At 53.6% G+C, this 16,037-nt stretch overlaps 4 protein-coding genes across 4 annotated transcripts; 1 reads left to right on the forward strand and 3 right to left on the reverse strand.

Annotated features, from left to right (window-relative positions):
- Positions 1 to 3,072: 3,072 nt before the first annotated feature.
- Positions 3,073 to 4,962, forward strand: COL26b_000379 (uncharacterized protein; the record flags this gene model as incomplete). The annotated part of the gene is made up of 2 exons (XM_053173349.1): positions 3,073 to 4,897; positions 4,952 to 4,962. 2 exons carry the CDS (start codon positions 3,073 to 3,075, stop codon positions 4,960 to 4,962), a joined length of 1,836 nt encoding a protein of 611 aa, XP_053043055.1.
- A 1,128-nt stretch (positions 4,963 to 6,090) lies between these two features.
- On the reverse strand, positions 6,091 to 7,611 carry COL26b_000380 (uncharacterized protein; the record flags this gene model as incomplete). The annotated part of the gene is made up of 3 exons (XM_053173350.1): positions 6,091 to 6,413; positions 6,512 to 7,205; positions 7,306 to 7,611. 3 exons carry the CDS (start codon positions 7,609 to 7,611, stop codon positions 6,091 to 6,093), a joined length of 1,323 nt encoding a protein of 440 aa, XP_053043056.1.
- Positions 7,612 to 10,078: 2,467 nt separating this feature from the next.
- On the reverse strand, positions 10,079 to 10,513 carry CYN1 (Cyanate hydratase; the record flags this gene model as incomplete). The annotated part of the gene is made up of 1 exon (XM_053173351.1): positions 10,079 to 10,513. The coding sequence occupies one exon, from the start codon at positions 10,511 to 10,513 to the stop codon at positions 10,079 to 10,081; it is 435 nt and encodes a 144-aa protein (XP_053043057.1).
- Positions 10,514 to 11,747: 1,234 nt separating this feature from the next.
- On the reverse strand, positions 11,748 to 12,898 carry COL26b_000382 (uncharacterized protein; the record flags this gene model as incomplete). The annotated part of the gene is made up of 2 exons (XM_053173352.1): positions 11,748 to 12,663; positions 12,714 to 12,898. The coding sequence occupies 2 exons, from the start codon at positions 12,896 to 12,898 to the stop codon at positions 11,748 to 11,750; spliced, it is 1,101 nt and encodes a 366-aa protein (XP_053043058.1).
- Positions 12,899 to 16,037: the final 3,139 nt, after the last annotated feature.

Genomic DNA, 16,037 nt, shown 5'->3' on the forward strand with positions numbered 1-16,037 from the left:
CACAAGTCCGGGGCCTTCTTATTTTGTTGCCTGTTAGCGTTACTTTAGCATCGCAAACAAGCAAGTCTAACAAGAGCACGGGATCTGGGTCAAGGGCCGCTAGGAACGACGAAACGGCAACTTCACAGCGTTCGCTGCGTCAATTGCGCATCGCACACGTCGGGCCTATCATTTGCCGTCGTAATCTGGCTGGATCGACTTTGCCTCCTCCTCGGTCTGTCCTGTCTCGTTTTACATGCAACGACCTGGCCGTAACGCGACCCTACCGTAACGTGCCGCTGCCTTTACATCATGCATGTTCGCAGGCACAGACTGCTGACAACATGCCCTGGAGTGCCCGGGAAATGGTAGACGATTGTGACCCGAGCTGGCGGCACGTCAACCAGGACTCGGCAGGCAAGGCCTTGGGCTTGTGCAGCAAAAGCCGAGTTGGTTCATACCTTACAGGCGCCATGGTTTGCCCACAAAGAAAACTGAATAGACAAGGACTTCTGCCGTTCTAGGCACCCGGGTAGAGAACAACAAGAGTGCCAAAAAAGACGGTGAGGGAGCGGGAGCTATGCCGTGGCTGGAACAGGAGATGGACATGCGATTTCCAGAAAACTGTATCTGCCCGCCGCATGCGGCCGGTGGCGGGTGCGAAGCTGGCGGCGTGGCCGGTCGGTACCTGGAGGCTTTCCCCGATGTGTTACACCCCCAAACCTAAGCACGTATTTGTTATCTCAGGAGCCCTGAGTCGATAAAGCACCGTGCTAAGGAGCTTGTTTGATGATGTAGGTGATGTCGACGACGACGATGTATTACGACGCCGGTCGCGAGCTACTATATCTGATCCTCAATTGCATCGTTGCTTCTTACGGGGACTGCATCTCTCCATAAGGTAGACAATCTCGGCCATGAGGCAACTCGCCCCGCATGCCGGTGTCGCTCACAGCTGAAGGTCACAGTACCTCACAGCCTGCCCGAGGATTAGGTACATTCTCGGGTTGTCCAACCAGCAAGATGGTAGGTGATAAGGGGAGATTCGGAGAACCAGCCAATGAATTAATTATGTGAGCAATTCAAAGATGGCCGCTCGGTCGGGCATGGTTGGTTCCATTTATCGTGATGCTCGCCGCGCTTGCCCTGAGGAAAAATAGACAAGAGTACCTTCCTTGGTTGCTGATGAATTTAATGAGTAGGGGCGGAGGATGCCAGCCTTCATGGAAAAGACGACGTTCCATTGGATCATTCGTCAGTCTTTCCCTTTCAGTGGTCCCGCCCCGTCCGCCGTCCACGCCCGCCCGGGCTCCGGGCCCTCGCTGCCCGTGGAGCCTGTAGTTATTCCTACCCGACCAGGGGGCGCTCATGTGAGTCTCAGGGCTCCCCTCAATCGTGGGCTAGCCTACACCAAGGTCCTGCTAGATAGGTGTCTAAATACCTAAGGTACCTAGAGGTGCAATGCAATTCAGTGTCAGTCAATATCTGCCGGGTGTGGAGTGGTTTAGATATTCCGCTGCCCGGTCCTTCCCACCGTCCTTAGGATTTCTCGTCTTTCGCCGTCGTTAATAGCCCCCGTCATTTTACGCACCATGACTTAGGTAAGGTACCTCAGGTAGGTAGGTACGCAAGGAACTTGATATATCCGTATTCTGCCTCATCTGGCTGAGCCTATTTGCCTGTTATCTTGTCTCGCGGGTGCTGTGACGCGCTACAATGCCCTGTATTATGTGCCGACTGTAAAACGATGATGGATACCTGTCACGTACCTACCTAGGTCCTCTCCGTGAAGGCGTGCTAGGGACTCACCTAGGCGACTACGTTCCTAAGGCACCTACGAAAGGTACCTAGGTAGGTGTATTGGGAGGCACCCGACCTCCTTGGGCACCCCGACGTGCAACGTATATGTAGTGTCCCTGTGTGTATCTTAATTACCTTATCCTACCTTAAGGTACCTAGAGACTGAACGTGGCGGGAGGGCCCTCTCAGGTACACCTCAGGCTCTGTATCCGTAGGTAAATCCCCTGGGGCGCGCTGAGGTTCCTCTCGTCGCGCGCTGCTAGGTAAGGTATGGAACGGAACGCTGAGCAGACGCTGTGGGCTGCTCCTGGCTCTGCCTTTGCCCCTAGGCAGGTCCACGGGGGTACCCAAGTAGGTAGGTACTACCGCTGGGCCGCTTGAGAAACGCCCAGGTCACTGCTGCAGTGCGTGCGGATGCATCCATCTTCATCGTCTGCTTCTTCCTCGTCTCCGTACTTCTCCTCCTTTCCTCCCAACCTCCCCGTCATTTTTTCCCCCGTCTTTCCCATCCAATTTCTTCTAATCAGTGCGCCTCCGTTCCGCCCGCACAACTTGATATCATTGCGTGCCAGATCAGTTGCGTATGCTTAACGGCGCCTGCTTCCATCTGCATTGTCTCTCAGGTCGGGTCTGGCTGACGCTGTTGCCATTTCACCGCACTCCGAGTCACGCTTCCGGGTGTCGGTCCTGAAACACAACCAAACCATTCCATCACCCTTCACCCTCCTCTTCTTCCATCTGCCTGACCACACCCTTTCCCCTTCTACACATCCACCTTTCCCTCTCTCTCGAGACACAGAGAAGAAAAAAAGATTCAACACCCATAGCATCTCTCCCTTGATTTCTGCAAACGAACCATCAACCAACGGACCCTTTGAACGCTACGGCAAGAGAAGGTGAAAAACAAGAGCCTCGCAGCTTCCCTGGCCACTCTCCCAACCCCTCGCGCGGTACGAAACTAGCATCGAATCGAGACGAGTCCGCTCACGCACGATCCGATCCAATCCGAACCAATTCTCACACACACACACACATACATACAATATCGCCACCGTCGAGCAACCCTTCTGCAAAATCTCGACCATACCTCCCTCTCTCTTTCCACATTCCACCTGCACGCATCAGGTGCAACCCTCGACACGTCGAGTCCGATACGACATCATCTAAAACACCCCGACAAAGGGGCCATCCAAACTGGAAGGGATATCTCATTCTCGCACCCTCCCACGGCTGCACTGCCTGGCCCCCGTCGACTTCTACCTCTATACTGCCTCATCTTGACCGCAATTCAAGATGAGAGAAGTCAACTTCAGCATCCCCAACGTCAATAAGGCGTCGGTCGGCATCACGACCGCCCTATACGACCGGCGAGCCCTCGACTGCACATCCACCTTACCTCTCATTAACTCCCTCAATCATCTCGCCTACCTCACTACCTCGTCCGCTCGCATTCGCGACATTCTCACTGTCGATGGCGGCATCGAGCGTCTGGTCTGTATCTTGAAACGCGGCCGCAGCAAGGATATGATGGACATGTGGAAATGGAACTTGGCTTTCCAGTGTGTCGTCAATATTGGCGTTAGAGGCACGGAAAACGTCCGCACTCGAGTCGTCGAGGCCGACATGGTCCCAGTCATTGCTACCATTCTCGACAATTACATCAAGGTCACTGAGAAGTGTAGAGACAAATCGGACGACAAGAGCAAAGACCATCATCATCGTCACAGAAGCCATGAGCACCGCAGCGTACACAAGGCCCCGTCTTTCACCAATAGGTCCAGCCGTGTCGAGGTAGATCAAAGATCCTCAAGACGTCAGGCGCCTCCGCCTTCCATCGACGTCTCTGCGACCTATGCCGGCTCCTCTTCATCGAGTTCCGCTGTCGACCCGCAACAGACCACCGAAACCACTCCTACTCCGCCTCAGTACCCTGCAGGTGCTTCCACCGATAGACCTGCGTTCTCGGCTCACCGACACCACCATCACCATCACCACCACCATCACTATCGTGCTGCCGAGGCCCGCCATGCTGTTGCTTCTCCTTCTCGCCAGGTTGTGCAGCCTCTGGCGCCGGCTGTTCCTACCGGCGAGGCTTCTGATGGGCTCGTCCGACCCGTTCGGGACGTCGACCGCCTCGCGTCTATGATGTCCCTTGGAAACCCCAACTTAACGTCGCAACCGTCTTCTCCCACTACTCCTCTCCCACCTCCTCAGATGCGCTCTCCTACAGTGCGGCCCACTTCGATGCTTGCCCCAACCAGCCGGTCTCGTCGCCGTCCTTCCATCCGACACCAAAATTCGACTGTGGATTCGGATGATTTGGTTGGTGATGACGCTCCTTCTGACGAGTCTCCCGATGCAGAGATGTCGGGCACTGGCAATGACATGCAATCCGCTGTCAATATCCAGGATATCACCATGGAAGAGGGCGACAGCATGCTCGCCGCGTCCACTACGATGGACTTGAATACGCCTACAGTCTCGGAGACTCAGGACACTGGAGCCTTCAACATCACACATCGTGGCCCTGTCGATACTAGCAATGTCGCCGCCACAACCCCTGCTCCAGTGCCTCCTATCGGCCTGTCCCCAAATCGTCCTGCTATGGTCACGCCTCCACAGCCGGCTATCCCCAATGCTAGCTTCCCTCGCTATTTGCTCGACCGGCAATTTGTCCCTAACGCTCAGATGCTTGCTGCCATGCCTCGTGAAGAGGACGTCCTGATGTCTCTCCAGCTGCTTGCGTACGTGTCAAAGTACTGTGGCTTACGATCCTACTTCCAGAAGAGCCACTTGGTTCCGAGGCTCAAGATCGGAAAGGAGCTCCGCTACTTGGACGGCGACAATGTTGCTCTCGACCAAGGAGAAGAAGAAGAGCTGGAAGAAGAGTATCTTCTGCCGAACGACTTCAACATTTTCCCTCTTGTCGAGAAGTTTACCGTGCGACACCACAGCACAGATATGCAATACTGGGCTGGCGTCGTCATGAGAAACCTCTGCCGCAAGGACGATACCCGAGGAGGCATCCGACAGTGCGCCTACTACCAGTGTGGCAAGTGGGAAGAATTTACCCGCCAGTTTGCCAAGTGCCGTCGCTGCCGACGCACCAAATACTGCAGTAAGGAATGCCAAAAGAGTGCGTGGGCTTTCCATCGACACTGGTGCGTTGCAGCGACCCAGTGATATACGACACGGCAGCACGTTCGACTGTACCCGATCACGCCCGTTCAGGCGTAATGTTTATACTACGGATTCTTCGCCCCCACGGGTGGCACTGCATTGCACAGCACAGCGTTTTTTCCGAATGGCATGGCGTTTCCCTCGATACCACTGGTCTTTCAAACAGCATATTCAAGGTTCGGCATTGGGTCCTTGCTATTTATGGCGACGGCATGACTTCCCTTTTTCCAGGACGATATATCGGCCTCCTTCCTCGCTTCACATTTTGTCACGGGACGACAGTCAAAGGCAACAGCCCGGCATCTTGACTGCCTGTACTGCATCCTCCGATTCATACTCAGTCTTTCCCTGCTGGCCACTACCGGCACAACATCCATCCGTTGCTGTTTCGGTCTGGTGAGCAGGATATGTTTCTGCGGCAGAAGCCGCAAGCAGCGCCAGCCCTTGGAGGTATTTCTATCAAATGCCTACCAGATTGGCGTTGTCAGGTAGTTTATCAGGGGGGTCAATGGATAGCCCCGGCAACCTCTTTGGATGATGGAGGATCAAACCACCTTCCAGAAATATGGCAACACAATAACCACTAGTGGTGCGGTCTTCTGAATCAGTTCCTTAGGACTTGGATAGCGTGGGTGGGAAGGCGTTACGGGTAAGCTCAAGAGCACATATTCCGAGCCGTGGCGGATGATGTACGTATCGTTATGAGAGTTATCAACTATAATGTTAAGGATTTACGGTCTTCAGCTATTGTCGACAGCATCGCAGTGCAGGTGAATGGCGATGACGTACCAAAACATAACTCTGGAGGCTGAGCGACTAAGCTTGATGCCTGGCTGTGCGTATATAAACTATAATCCGGATATTCGACTGGAAATCATCCAAAGTTACTGGCAAGGCGCGCAACCGGGTGCGATTTTGTTGGCATTCAACCACTAGGTGGGTAGTCACGGGTTGAACTTTTTGATCGGTGGCGTCAGACAACTCCATATGTTCCATTAGACGTCTATCTACAGCCAACAATACATAGCTTTTGGTTTTGACCTCCTTCAGTCCCGACGGGTATTTGCTCCTCCGCCCAGCGCCTCTTCAACCAACTTTGCGTCACACTAGCCATCTAGTCTTATCCACTGCCTACTTATTGGACATGGACTTTCTCCTGTTCTTTCCAGGCCGCGTCTTGGTGACCCTGCCCTTGGCAACTCCGCCCTTCATACGCTTGGCATTAAACCCGCTGAGGTCGCCAGAGCTCATGGCATCCCCTGACTTAGAGTGGCGCTTCTTGCCACCAAAGCCATACTTGTCGTTCTTCTTTTGCCGCTTGGCATTGACGCCGCTTCCGCTACCCCGGGGTCCGTCCGTCTTCGAGTTTCGGTGGCCCTTGAGTTCATTGTCGACAGCCACGTCGAAGAGGTCGCCCTCGTGGGTATCTTGGTTACCACCGCCTTCCTGACGTTCTAGATAAGAGAGACCGGTAAGTAACGTGTTTGCATGGGCATGTGGCGATGATGGTGGTAGCGATTGGGGGTTGGATGGAATGGGGGAATGGGCTTACTCCTCTTAAGAGTCTTGATCTTCTCAAGCGTGTCCCTCTTAGCTTTTTGACGCTCCTGCAACTTGGCAACTTGCACCTGCTTGCCGAACTTTTTCAGATCCCTGAGCTTCCTGGCCTCGGCGGCAGCCTTCTTGTTGCTAGCTTCCTCGATAAGCTTGTCCTTGATCTTCTGCATCTGGCCATCGTCCTTCGCCATTTCGGCAAAGTAGTCACTCGGGCGCGAGAATGGAACGCCCTCTTTGAGAAGAAGGGTGCGACCCTTGCGCGCGGCCTCGAGGGCTTGGGAAAGCATGGCGAGTTCGCGCTGCAGGTCGTCCTGGACGTCCGGGACGGACTCGGCGGTAGGCTTGGACGATGTTATGGACTGGTGGGTTGCGAAAGGTGCGGCGGCCGAGGTGTCGATGCGAATGCGGTTGAGGGAGGCAAGAAGAGCGGCCTTGTTGTTGATGGTCAGCTTGGTGTGGGGGACGATGTCCTCGAGGTCTTCATCGTCGCCTTCGATATCGGAGAGAGGCACGTCGTCCTCCTCCAGATCCTCCTCGTCTTCTTCATCTTCTTCGTCCTCGTCCTTCTCTTCAACCTCTGTTGGCGTCTTCTTGTTGGTCTTGGTCTTCTTTGCAGGGCGTTCAACCTTCTCCATCTCGACCTCGGAGTCGGATTCGCTGTCTGTGTCGTCCAGCGCTTCAATATCCAACTTCCAGAACATTAGCCACCTGTTAAATACTCAAACACACACACACAAAAAAAAGGGGCGGACGAAATGAAGGGGGTCGCCTTGACTAGCAAGAACTCACTCTGTCCTCTTCCTCGTCTTCCTCCTCGTCTTCCTCCTCGTCTGAGTCGGCGTCCTCAAACTCGGCGTTCAGCGCGATCCCACCCTCGATAGAGATGGCGTCGTCTTCGTCCTCCTCGTCCTCCATCTCCTCGTCGGAACCATCTTCAGCCTCCTGGCCGTTGAGCTTGGCCTTCTTGGCCTTCTTGGCCTTCTCCTTCTCGGCCTCGCGGTGCTTCGCCTTGATCTTGCGGTCCAGCTTCTTCTTTTGGAAATCGACCCCCTTGTCGGCCGCAAGGGCAAGCTTGAGCTTGGATTTCGTGACCATTTTTTCTGTCTGATTTCGGCGCAATCGTTTAAAGGTTGCTGTTTGGAGTTGCACCTTTCGCTCGACAGGCGACGCGGACAATGTGGGGAGGGTCCTGGCAAAGGAGGAAAAAAAAAGTCGATGCGATGAAAATTCTGCCGCCTCTGGTGGCCCACTTACGGAGGGCGGTCAGCGCTTTATGGGTCACATAATGCTGCACAGACACTAGTGTCTGTCGGCAACGATTGATCAGAACAGCGATGGTGGGGTTTGCGAACAAACAATGTACGGATCTGCTGCGGTTCTTAATAACATGAAAAGTGAGGGGATCGTGCTTTTTTGAATTATGTTATTGCCTCCAAATAGTCAAACATTTTGATCACTCGGGATGCCTTGAAGCAAATGGTGTTGCACAAGACATTTATGCCACTAAAGCGTCACCAATGGACTGAAGACTGCTTAACATCAGACGCACCTTGACAGACTGCTTTGGAACCGCCAAACCTTACATACGGCCATACCCATTGGAAAACTCGGGATCCCGTCCGCTCTCCCATAGATAAGCTAATGAGGGCTGGAGTAGTAGTCGGTTCGGTGACGACCGGCGAATGCCCGGTGCTGTATGTATACGTATGTCTGTTTTTTGTCTTCTGTTACAAGCCCTAGCAACAAACCCATCCTTATGTTTATGAATAATATTATACACTGTATTAAAGCAGCTGGTATTAATTACGTGGTGTAGCAACTTCACAATAGAGCTAGCTGAAGCTAGATAGTAATTATAAGAATCGTTAAGATGAGATAATTCTTATATTTTGGTCCTTATATCTGCTAACGCGACCGAGGGTACGGATGCGCCGTTCATACACATTTCCTGTCCTCGCGCCTGCCCGTCTTCGTGGACGGAAGCGTGGCTCTATAAGTTGATCTACAAGATATGTCTAGAGCCATGTATGTGAATGAGGAACTCGGCGAAGGAAGTGTCGCCCAATAAATCTATACCTTTGGCAAGATCGCATCCTATTCTTGGTGTAAGTGGCCAGGCTAGCCACTAAGAAGTACATTGCTTGAAACGTCATGTTTTCCCTGGGCCAGGCCCGTCAATATGACTCGCTTCATAGTCCACCGGGAAGCCATGGGGGACCAAAAGGTTGGAAGCTCAGCGCTTACATGACAACGCAGGCGCTGATAGTCGCGCTTGACGTATGTGAGCTGTGACCGAAGTTGGATTGTGTTGATGAGCTGGGGTCTGTGGCGGTGTAAAGATCGATCTTAAGCTCGGAGCAGGGAATCATTTTGCTGTCGCGGTCTTCTGTCGAAGTTTGAGAAGTGATATGCCTCCTCTGTGTGTGAGTGATTCGACGCGAAGAGTTGGAGTGAGTGTTATAGTGATAATGACGATGATATTGAAAGAGGTAAGGTTGGTAATGTTCTACGGACAGTGAGTAAGATTTGGATTGGGTATCTTGAGACATCTTCTCGTTCTTATAGTCTTTCCTGAACAGTGCATATTCCACTTTGCAGATCATTCACGGCATACGGAACATTGCACGACATCGTGCGCTAATACTACGGCAACCTACCAAGGTTGTGCAGGATGAAGCAAGGGCTTCTATGCCAGAAAGACTCTTTGGTCGGAAACATCATGTATGGCTGAAAAGGTGTTGTGTCTCTTGAAACTTGTCCCAGGTTACCTGGAATGTTCGCCTGTACTCAGTGTGTACTGCTGCGGCAGAGGAAACGGCAGCTGCTGTATGGTGTCCACGCAGGGAGGAGGAAGAAAGCCAACGCCCCGGATTTCGCTTTGGAACACGTCCTTTGAGCCAATTGCCGTGACTGGTCTTCTACGAGTGCGGTTAGCTCTTTGAAGATTTCACAATTCCCCTTCAGCGACACAAGAGCCTTGTTCAATTGTTCCTCTTCAAGGCCACAAGACGACCGAGCAACATGTTGGACTCGTCCCAGGAAGACCTCTCTCCCAAGTTATCAAGACCAAACGCTGTTTCCCTCGCCAAGCATCGGCGCGACTCGAACCAGATTTATCGAGGTGAGATATGGATTAAACCCAGGCCGACCCACGGTGTGGCTGTTGCATATGATGTTGAAATTCTTTGGTTTCCGTCCTTCTTCATTCGACACAGTATGCAAAGTTCAATTGTAACTCCAGTTGTATTGGCTTTTCAAGCATTCTCCGATCCTGCGACCGCTAGTGTCCTACGGAAAGGAATTCTAGTTGAAGCCGTCCTGGAGTTGAAGTGCTTTGCCTCGTAATCTCAACCCAATTAACTCCACGCTTCCCGATCCGGCCAATAACAATCAACGGCCGACGAAAAGACTGCAACAAACATGGTCCGAATGAAGTTTCTGCAGAGCTTGGACGTCCCTTGCTTAAAAGCGGGTGAAGGGGAGCCTTTAATGCATTAGCTTCACAACATCTCTTGGCTGTAACCACCACGCGCAGGTCGGCGGCTACAATTCTGCGGAAAACCTACCACTTGCCCTTGAGTGTAATGACAACCCAAGGGGCGCCGGCCTCGTCGATCTCCTTCTCCACTTTGGTATTAAAGCAAATGGCGCTCATAATGCCGTCGCCGAACTTTTCGTTGAGGACAGCCTTATAAGCGTATCCGTAGTTCTGGACGATTTCGTAGAGGCGGTAGATGAGAGGCTCAGTGGGGGGCATTGGGCCAGCGCGGCCCCTATCAGGAAAGTTGGTGAGGGAGCTCAAGGTCGCGGGGTCAACGCCGAGGAGCCCGGATAGTCTCTCGACATCCTCATCGGATGCTTGGACCTGGCCATAGAAGATGCCGGCCACGGCCACCTCGCTGCGCCCCAGGTGCTGAGCAATGGACTCAAAGTTGAGGCCCTTGTTCGATTTGGCCTCGAAAAGGACCTTGGAGTGGGCGGGGAGGCGATCCGCCATAGAGGTCTACGGGAGGTCGTAGGGTTAGTTGAGAATGTTTTTTTGGGGGTGGTACAGGAAAATGACGTCTCAGTGTCTGAGTCGCCGTCGCTTCTGCTTACATCGAGTGAGGCAAGTTGTCCGGACATGTTCCTGATTGTTTAGCTTTGGGATGCCGGCCGGGATTGATCTTATCGGTGTGAAGTGTGAGCAAGCAATATTGGCAAAAGGAGTTAATTTACTGGGAAAAGAAACCACTGTCGAACATCCCAAGCCGACTGACTTGTTTTTGAAAGCACGAATTACCGGTTATACGGATATTTCCCTCAATTTGGACGTCATTCATCCAGAACGTCCATGGGCAATGCGGGGTCGTGAGCTAAGAGAAACATCAGTCTGAGATGCAACTACTTGCTGCTCATCGTTGCCGAGGCTCCATCCGCGCCGGAGAAAACACGGCTTTTCGGCTTCGTTTGAATCGGCCCGCCACAATTGCATTTCGTGCCGTCGAATTTCAAATCCCGGTTATTATAATGACTAATTCTTTGTATAGCGGCTTGTTTCTATATGACAATCGGCTCCGAAATCCGCCCTGAAGCTGAGCGCAGGGCGGAAGAAGCAGTTAGGTCGGGCAGACCGGGCTCGGTAGATTCGGCGATTTCGCCCCGGTCGACCTCGCCTCCAGGAGTTCCGGTTTAGTGCCGCCGACACAGTTTATCTTCTTGATTTGAAACACCTGCACCAACAAAATCGGCAATGGCCGCCATCTCGAATGCCTCCGAGTATAAGTCCTCTGCTGGGCACTCGCGCATCTCTGTCGAGATCGGGAAACGTTTGTATCTTCAACTGATGCGTCCGTCCTTGTACCTCGCAAGGATTGAAATGATCTTGCATCCAGTCATCGTGGTGCTCCTCTGGCTGGGACTGGGCATTGAACTAATGCAGCTGGCACGCTATATCTCTACCCGTGCAGATCAGGCGGCACTGGTATTTATTGGCAAACCACCAAGATGCGTGCCGCACACGCAGACGTTTCCAGTTGGCAGTTGTGACGCTACCTGCCTGCGCCGAAGCAGAAGACATTGCAACGCCCGTGAAGCTGCAGACAGAGTCGCAGATCGCTCATATTGCGGATGACCGAGCAGCCGCTGTGCCAGGCGGTGGGAGTTCGCCGATGGTTGACAACCGTTGTGGCCGTTGGAGCTTTCAGAGCCTTGGTGGTCAGAGAGGTAGATTGTGGTTCTCGATAATTCGCTCAAGCTGGCGTCGAAGAGTTCGCGCCGAGGGTAGGCCAACCTCTTAGATCCCACTCTCTTCTGGCGCCCTTGAGGTCATCAACGTTCAATATATCCACACCTTCTCGAATAAGGATGCCCCAAATATGGTTTCTGATGCTGATTGGCCAGGCAGGGAGATCCCAGTACCGCACTTTCAAGCCCCGGGCATGGGCTTGCTTGACCTGTTCCCTCAACTTCGTGATCTGGCTCTTCGACAGGTCGCCGAACCACACGATACCGACAGCTTTTTTGAACGAGACACTGGTATAGTACGAGTTTGTCGGGTTGAAGTCTTTCGTATCGAGTTTGGTGAGGGGGGCGTCAAAGAAATAGTCCCGATAGATGGTATTCTGGACCAGCATATCGAACGGAGTGTTACCGGTTCCTACAACTGTGATGGGGCCATAGTTGACCTGGCCATCAATGACGGTGCTCAGCCACCCTCTGTCGCGCAGGGGTTGGAGCTGGCGCACCACCTCTGGCCATGTTTCTGCACCGTTTGTCTTGAGGTCTACAAGTAAAATGAGGGTTTGGTTCGGGTTTGCCTCGTAGATACCGCGGGGACGTTGGTCCGTGGAGTTCTCGTGACCTAAGTTTCGTTCCTCAAGAAGCCGAGCCAAGGGATCGACGTAGAGGCTGGTAAATGTGTTTTCCTCGCGAAGGGACCACCTGTCGTGTCCGACAAACAACTCAGTGCCATAGAGCCAGACGTCGGCCTCGATCCCTACGCAGCCCACCTGAAGGGCAGAGAACACTGGTCTTCTTCTCCAGTAGTCGTTATGTGAGTGGCACGGAATGGGAACGACAACGCTTGCTTCTTCAAATTCCTCGGGAGCGCTGTCCCAGACCTCTCGCGCTGCAAATAGAACCAGGTTGAGGAGAACAAAAATAAGACTACAGAGGTTAATCAGTCGAGCCTGGAAGACCGAGTTTGCGTCACTTACAGCATGGCAAGCCACACAGCACCGCACATGAAGAAGGACCTCTTCCTGGTCCATGGCTTCGGGGTCATGTAGGCGGGGGTGAGCAAATGGTCCTCGGAGGTACAGCTTTCTGTTGGAGTTGGTGGCGCCTCGACGTTTCTATCGACGCTGTCTTCGTCCTCGGGAGAGTCTCTGTACCGGGGCATTGTGGTGTTACTTCGGGACCACAGTTGGCGGAAGCGATCACTTATCGCGTCCAGGCTGGCATTGCTTGACGATGTCATGTTGACGGTGGGTTACGGAATCTTTCACAGAAGGGAAAATCGAAGCTGTGTTTGAAGCCCGTAGAGACCTGAATGAATTTAAAGAAGTAATTCTCAAATAATCCAGGGTCGTGTTGGGTTGCTCGATGACCCGCTCTCGTGAAGTTGTGACCGTGACGGTTGACTGGTCAGCAGAGCATGTCGTGTAAGTTTGGATGGGTGTCTCTTTTTGAAGCCTGCTGATGTCAAGGCGGCGACGAAATGTGTTCAGCGTGCCTCGAAGTCGAACAGGCCTGGAACCATAAGAGTACTTGGCGATGGAGGCCGAGCAGGGGTCGGGTTTAAAGTCGAGAGAAGGCACACAAAGAGAACAGCCCCAAAGGGCAGAAGCCAAGAGATGCGAACGGTTGCGGAGGGGCCGACGAAGTAAATAATGAACGGGAGAGGCAGCAAGACACTCCAAATATAGACGAGCGTTTACCTTGAGATAGCTTAGCCTTGGTGCCAGGAGCAACAAGCAGAGCTTTTGATCAACGCAAAGTCAGCTAAGACAGGGTAGCGTACAATGGAGGTCGAGACAAGCAATGGCGGCAGGGAGGATGATGGTAGTGCAAGAAGGGGGCAGGAATTATAAATGACAAAACGGCAAGCGGATCCGAGCATGGTGAAGATCAAAATGGACGGTCGAGAACAGACTTTGGAGCTGAGAGGGGCGGCGCTGGATAGAACTAGGGAAGCGTGGGCAAGGTAGACCTGTCGATGCAAGGTAAAGGTGCCTGACGGCGTATTTTGAGTACAAGTAGCGCGGGCGGGCTTGCTAAAGTTGATGGTGAGGAAGGGGGGCTTGGGAGACGAGACACACACGAGGAGCTGGGACGCGAACAGGGACCGGGACTCAGGGCAACGGGCTGGGACGAGGGAAGGCGGACAGAAGAACGGGGGACGGGGGATGAGGCACGAGGACGAAGAGCGAGGAGACATACCAGCTAGCTACCTTTCCTTACCTAGTGCTTGACCGAACACTAACGCCCCCGTGGAAGGAAACGAGAACCGAGCACCAGACCCCGGTCTCGAGACTCGAGACTCCAGACTCCAGACTCCAGACTCCAGATTCCAGACCAGCTACGCGCCGCATCTCGAGTGCTCGGAGTACCTTGGATACCTAGGTAGAGGTGAGGGGCACAGTGGCTTGCTCGTTTTCATGTTGGCGGTTCACCAGCGGCATCGGCTACTGCGATAGGGCGCGGGCTAGCTACTGGTTGGCGCATTCAAGCATTTTCTAGTCGTCCAGCTTGTTGCCCGACAGAAAATAGAAGAGAGGAACGGCAGTGGAGGTCAAGGTCAAAAGAGAGCAGGAGGGAGGGCGTTGGAGAGCAGAGGGTCCCTAAGGTACATACCTTAAGCAAGGAACAGGGTGGGCGCGGGACCCGAAAGAGCGTTTCTACGGGTGTTTCTGTTTCTGTTTGCTGCCGTGTCGCCAAATTCGTGCCATGATAGCTGCATGGTTAGCATCGCTCGCTGCCGCCGGACAGCGACTCGGGGCAAACAAGCACACGAAAAGTACATGGGTGCACGCCGGGCGGGTTCCCATTGTCGTTAGCATCGTTCGTTGTTGCTGCCAAACTAAGGTTGTTCGGCATGCCCCTCAAACCCATCGCGTCGTGTCGGAATGCCTGAGTCGAATGGCGAACCAGCGTCCTTCAAGGTCTGGCCAGCATGGGATCCCTGTCTGAGCAGTCAGGGTCTCAAGGAAATCCCTCTCTTCGCCTCCAATTCAATCCAATCCAATCCATCCCAGCGCCCTGGCTGGCCCTAAGCCGCTCCTCAGTGGTCGGTGTCGGTGTCGGTGATTTCTCCTCGGTTACCAATTCCCAACACTCACTGCATCTTGCAGCATCCCCCGGCGGCGGATCTTGGTCTGTGCAGCCTGCCTATGACTCTGCGTTCCAGCGCACTCCAAGCCAAGTTGTTTTAGGCACGTGGCGCAGCCGATAGGCGGATAAAACCAGCCGGCCCTGCCAAACTGTGCCAGTGCCTACCCGACCTACCTTAAGGTACCTTAGGTATGTCCTCTTTCTTCCTGCCCAAGTGCGGTGTTTTCCGCTGATGCGTGACCGAACTGAGGATGGTTAGCTTGCGCCGTCCACCCGACCAAGCCCGCCTGCCCAGCCTGCCAAGCAAGACCAGACCAACCTCACCGATCTGCCTGCCTGCCAGCTCCGCATGGGTGACTGACCCCAAAGACCTCCGCAAATGGCCAACCACCTGCCTCGTCGACGTCGACGTGTGCTTACCTTAATTCGTGACTGGCTCTCGTCCGGAACCCCAGCATCGGCATGTCTTGAGCGCGCAAATTCCAAGAAGCCAGACTTGAACCACAGTTGATCAGAAGCCTCGCTTTCATCAGCACCTCAGCACCAAGCGCCAGGGCGGACGAGTACGTACGCTCATCGTCAGGCGTCGGCACTGAGACACGTCCGAAAACATCGCCCGGTGTCATATATTCAGACGGTCGCAATTGACTTTGTACGACGTCCTTCATCATCGTCTGTCTCCTCCAACATGGCCCTCCAGCAGCCTGACACGCGAAACAGAGACCGGACTTGAGCTTGGTTGACCGACTGCGTGTGTGTGATGCATCGGCCCAGGAACCCTGCTAGGGCTCTGTCGGGAACTATGTGATGTTCCATTGTCTGTGTCTGCATCGCCTCAAGACCTGGTCAACCCTCAGGCAACCCCAATCGCCCCGTTGTGCCAAGTAGCCATCTGAGATCCCACGCACAAACCCCAAGGCGCCCGCCTTGCGACCCTCAATACGACGGCGACGACGATGGCGATGTTTCCGTGACTGGTCATTATTCACTTGCCCACGCCTGCATGCCGTGCCCCTCAGACAAGAAACAGAAAACGTGCCTCTGCTTGCCTCAGCATGCCTCCGTCACACCCTGTTTTCAACTACACCGCAAATTGCCGCGCAGCATGTACATGCTTGAAGCAGTATGCTGTAGTTTGAGACACTTTTCTTTACCTAGTCATTCAAACAAGCTTCTCGTCCAAAAGCCCCGACATGCCGCGGGTACAT

Source organism: Colletotrichum chrysophilum (genome assembly GCF_026319265.1).
Source record: "Colletotrichum chrysophilum strain AFK26 chromosome Unknown scaffold_1, whole genome shotgun sequence".
NCBI lineage: Eukaryota > Fungi > Ascomycota > Sordariomycetes > Glomerellales > Glomerellaceae > Colletotrichum > Colletotrichum chrysophilum.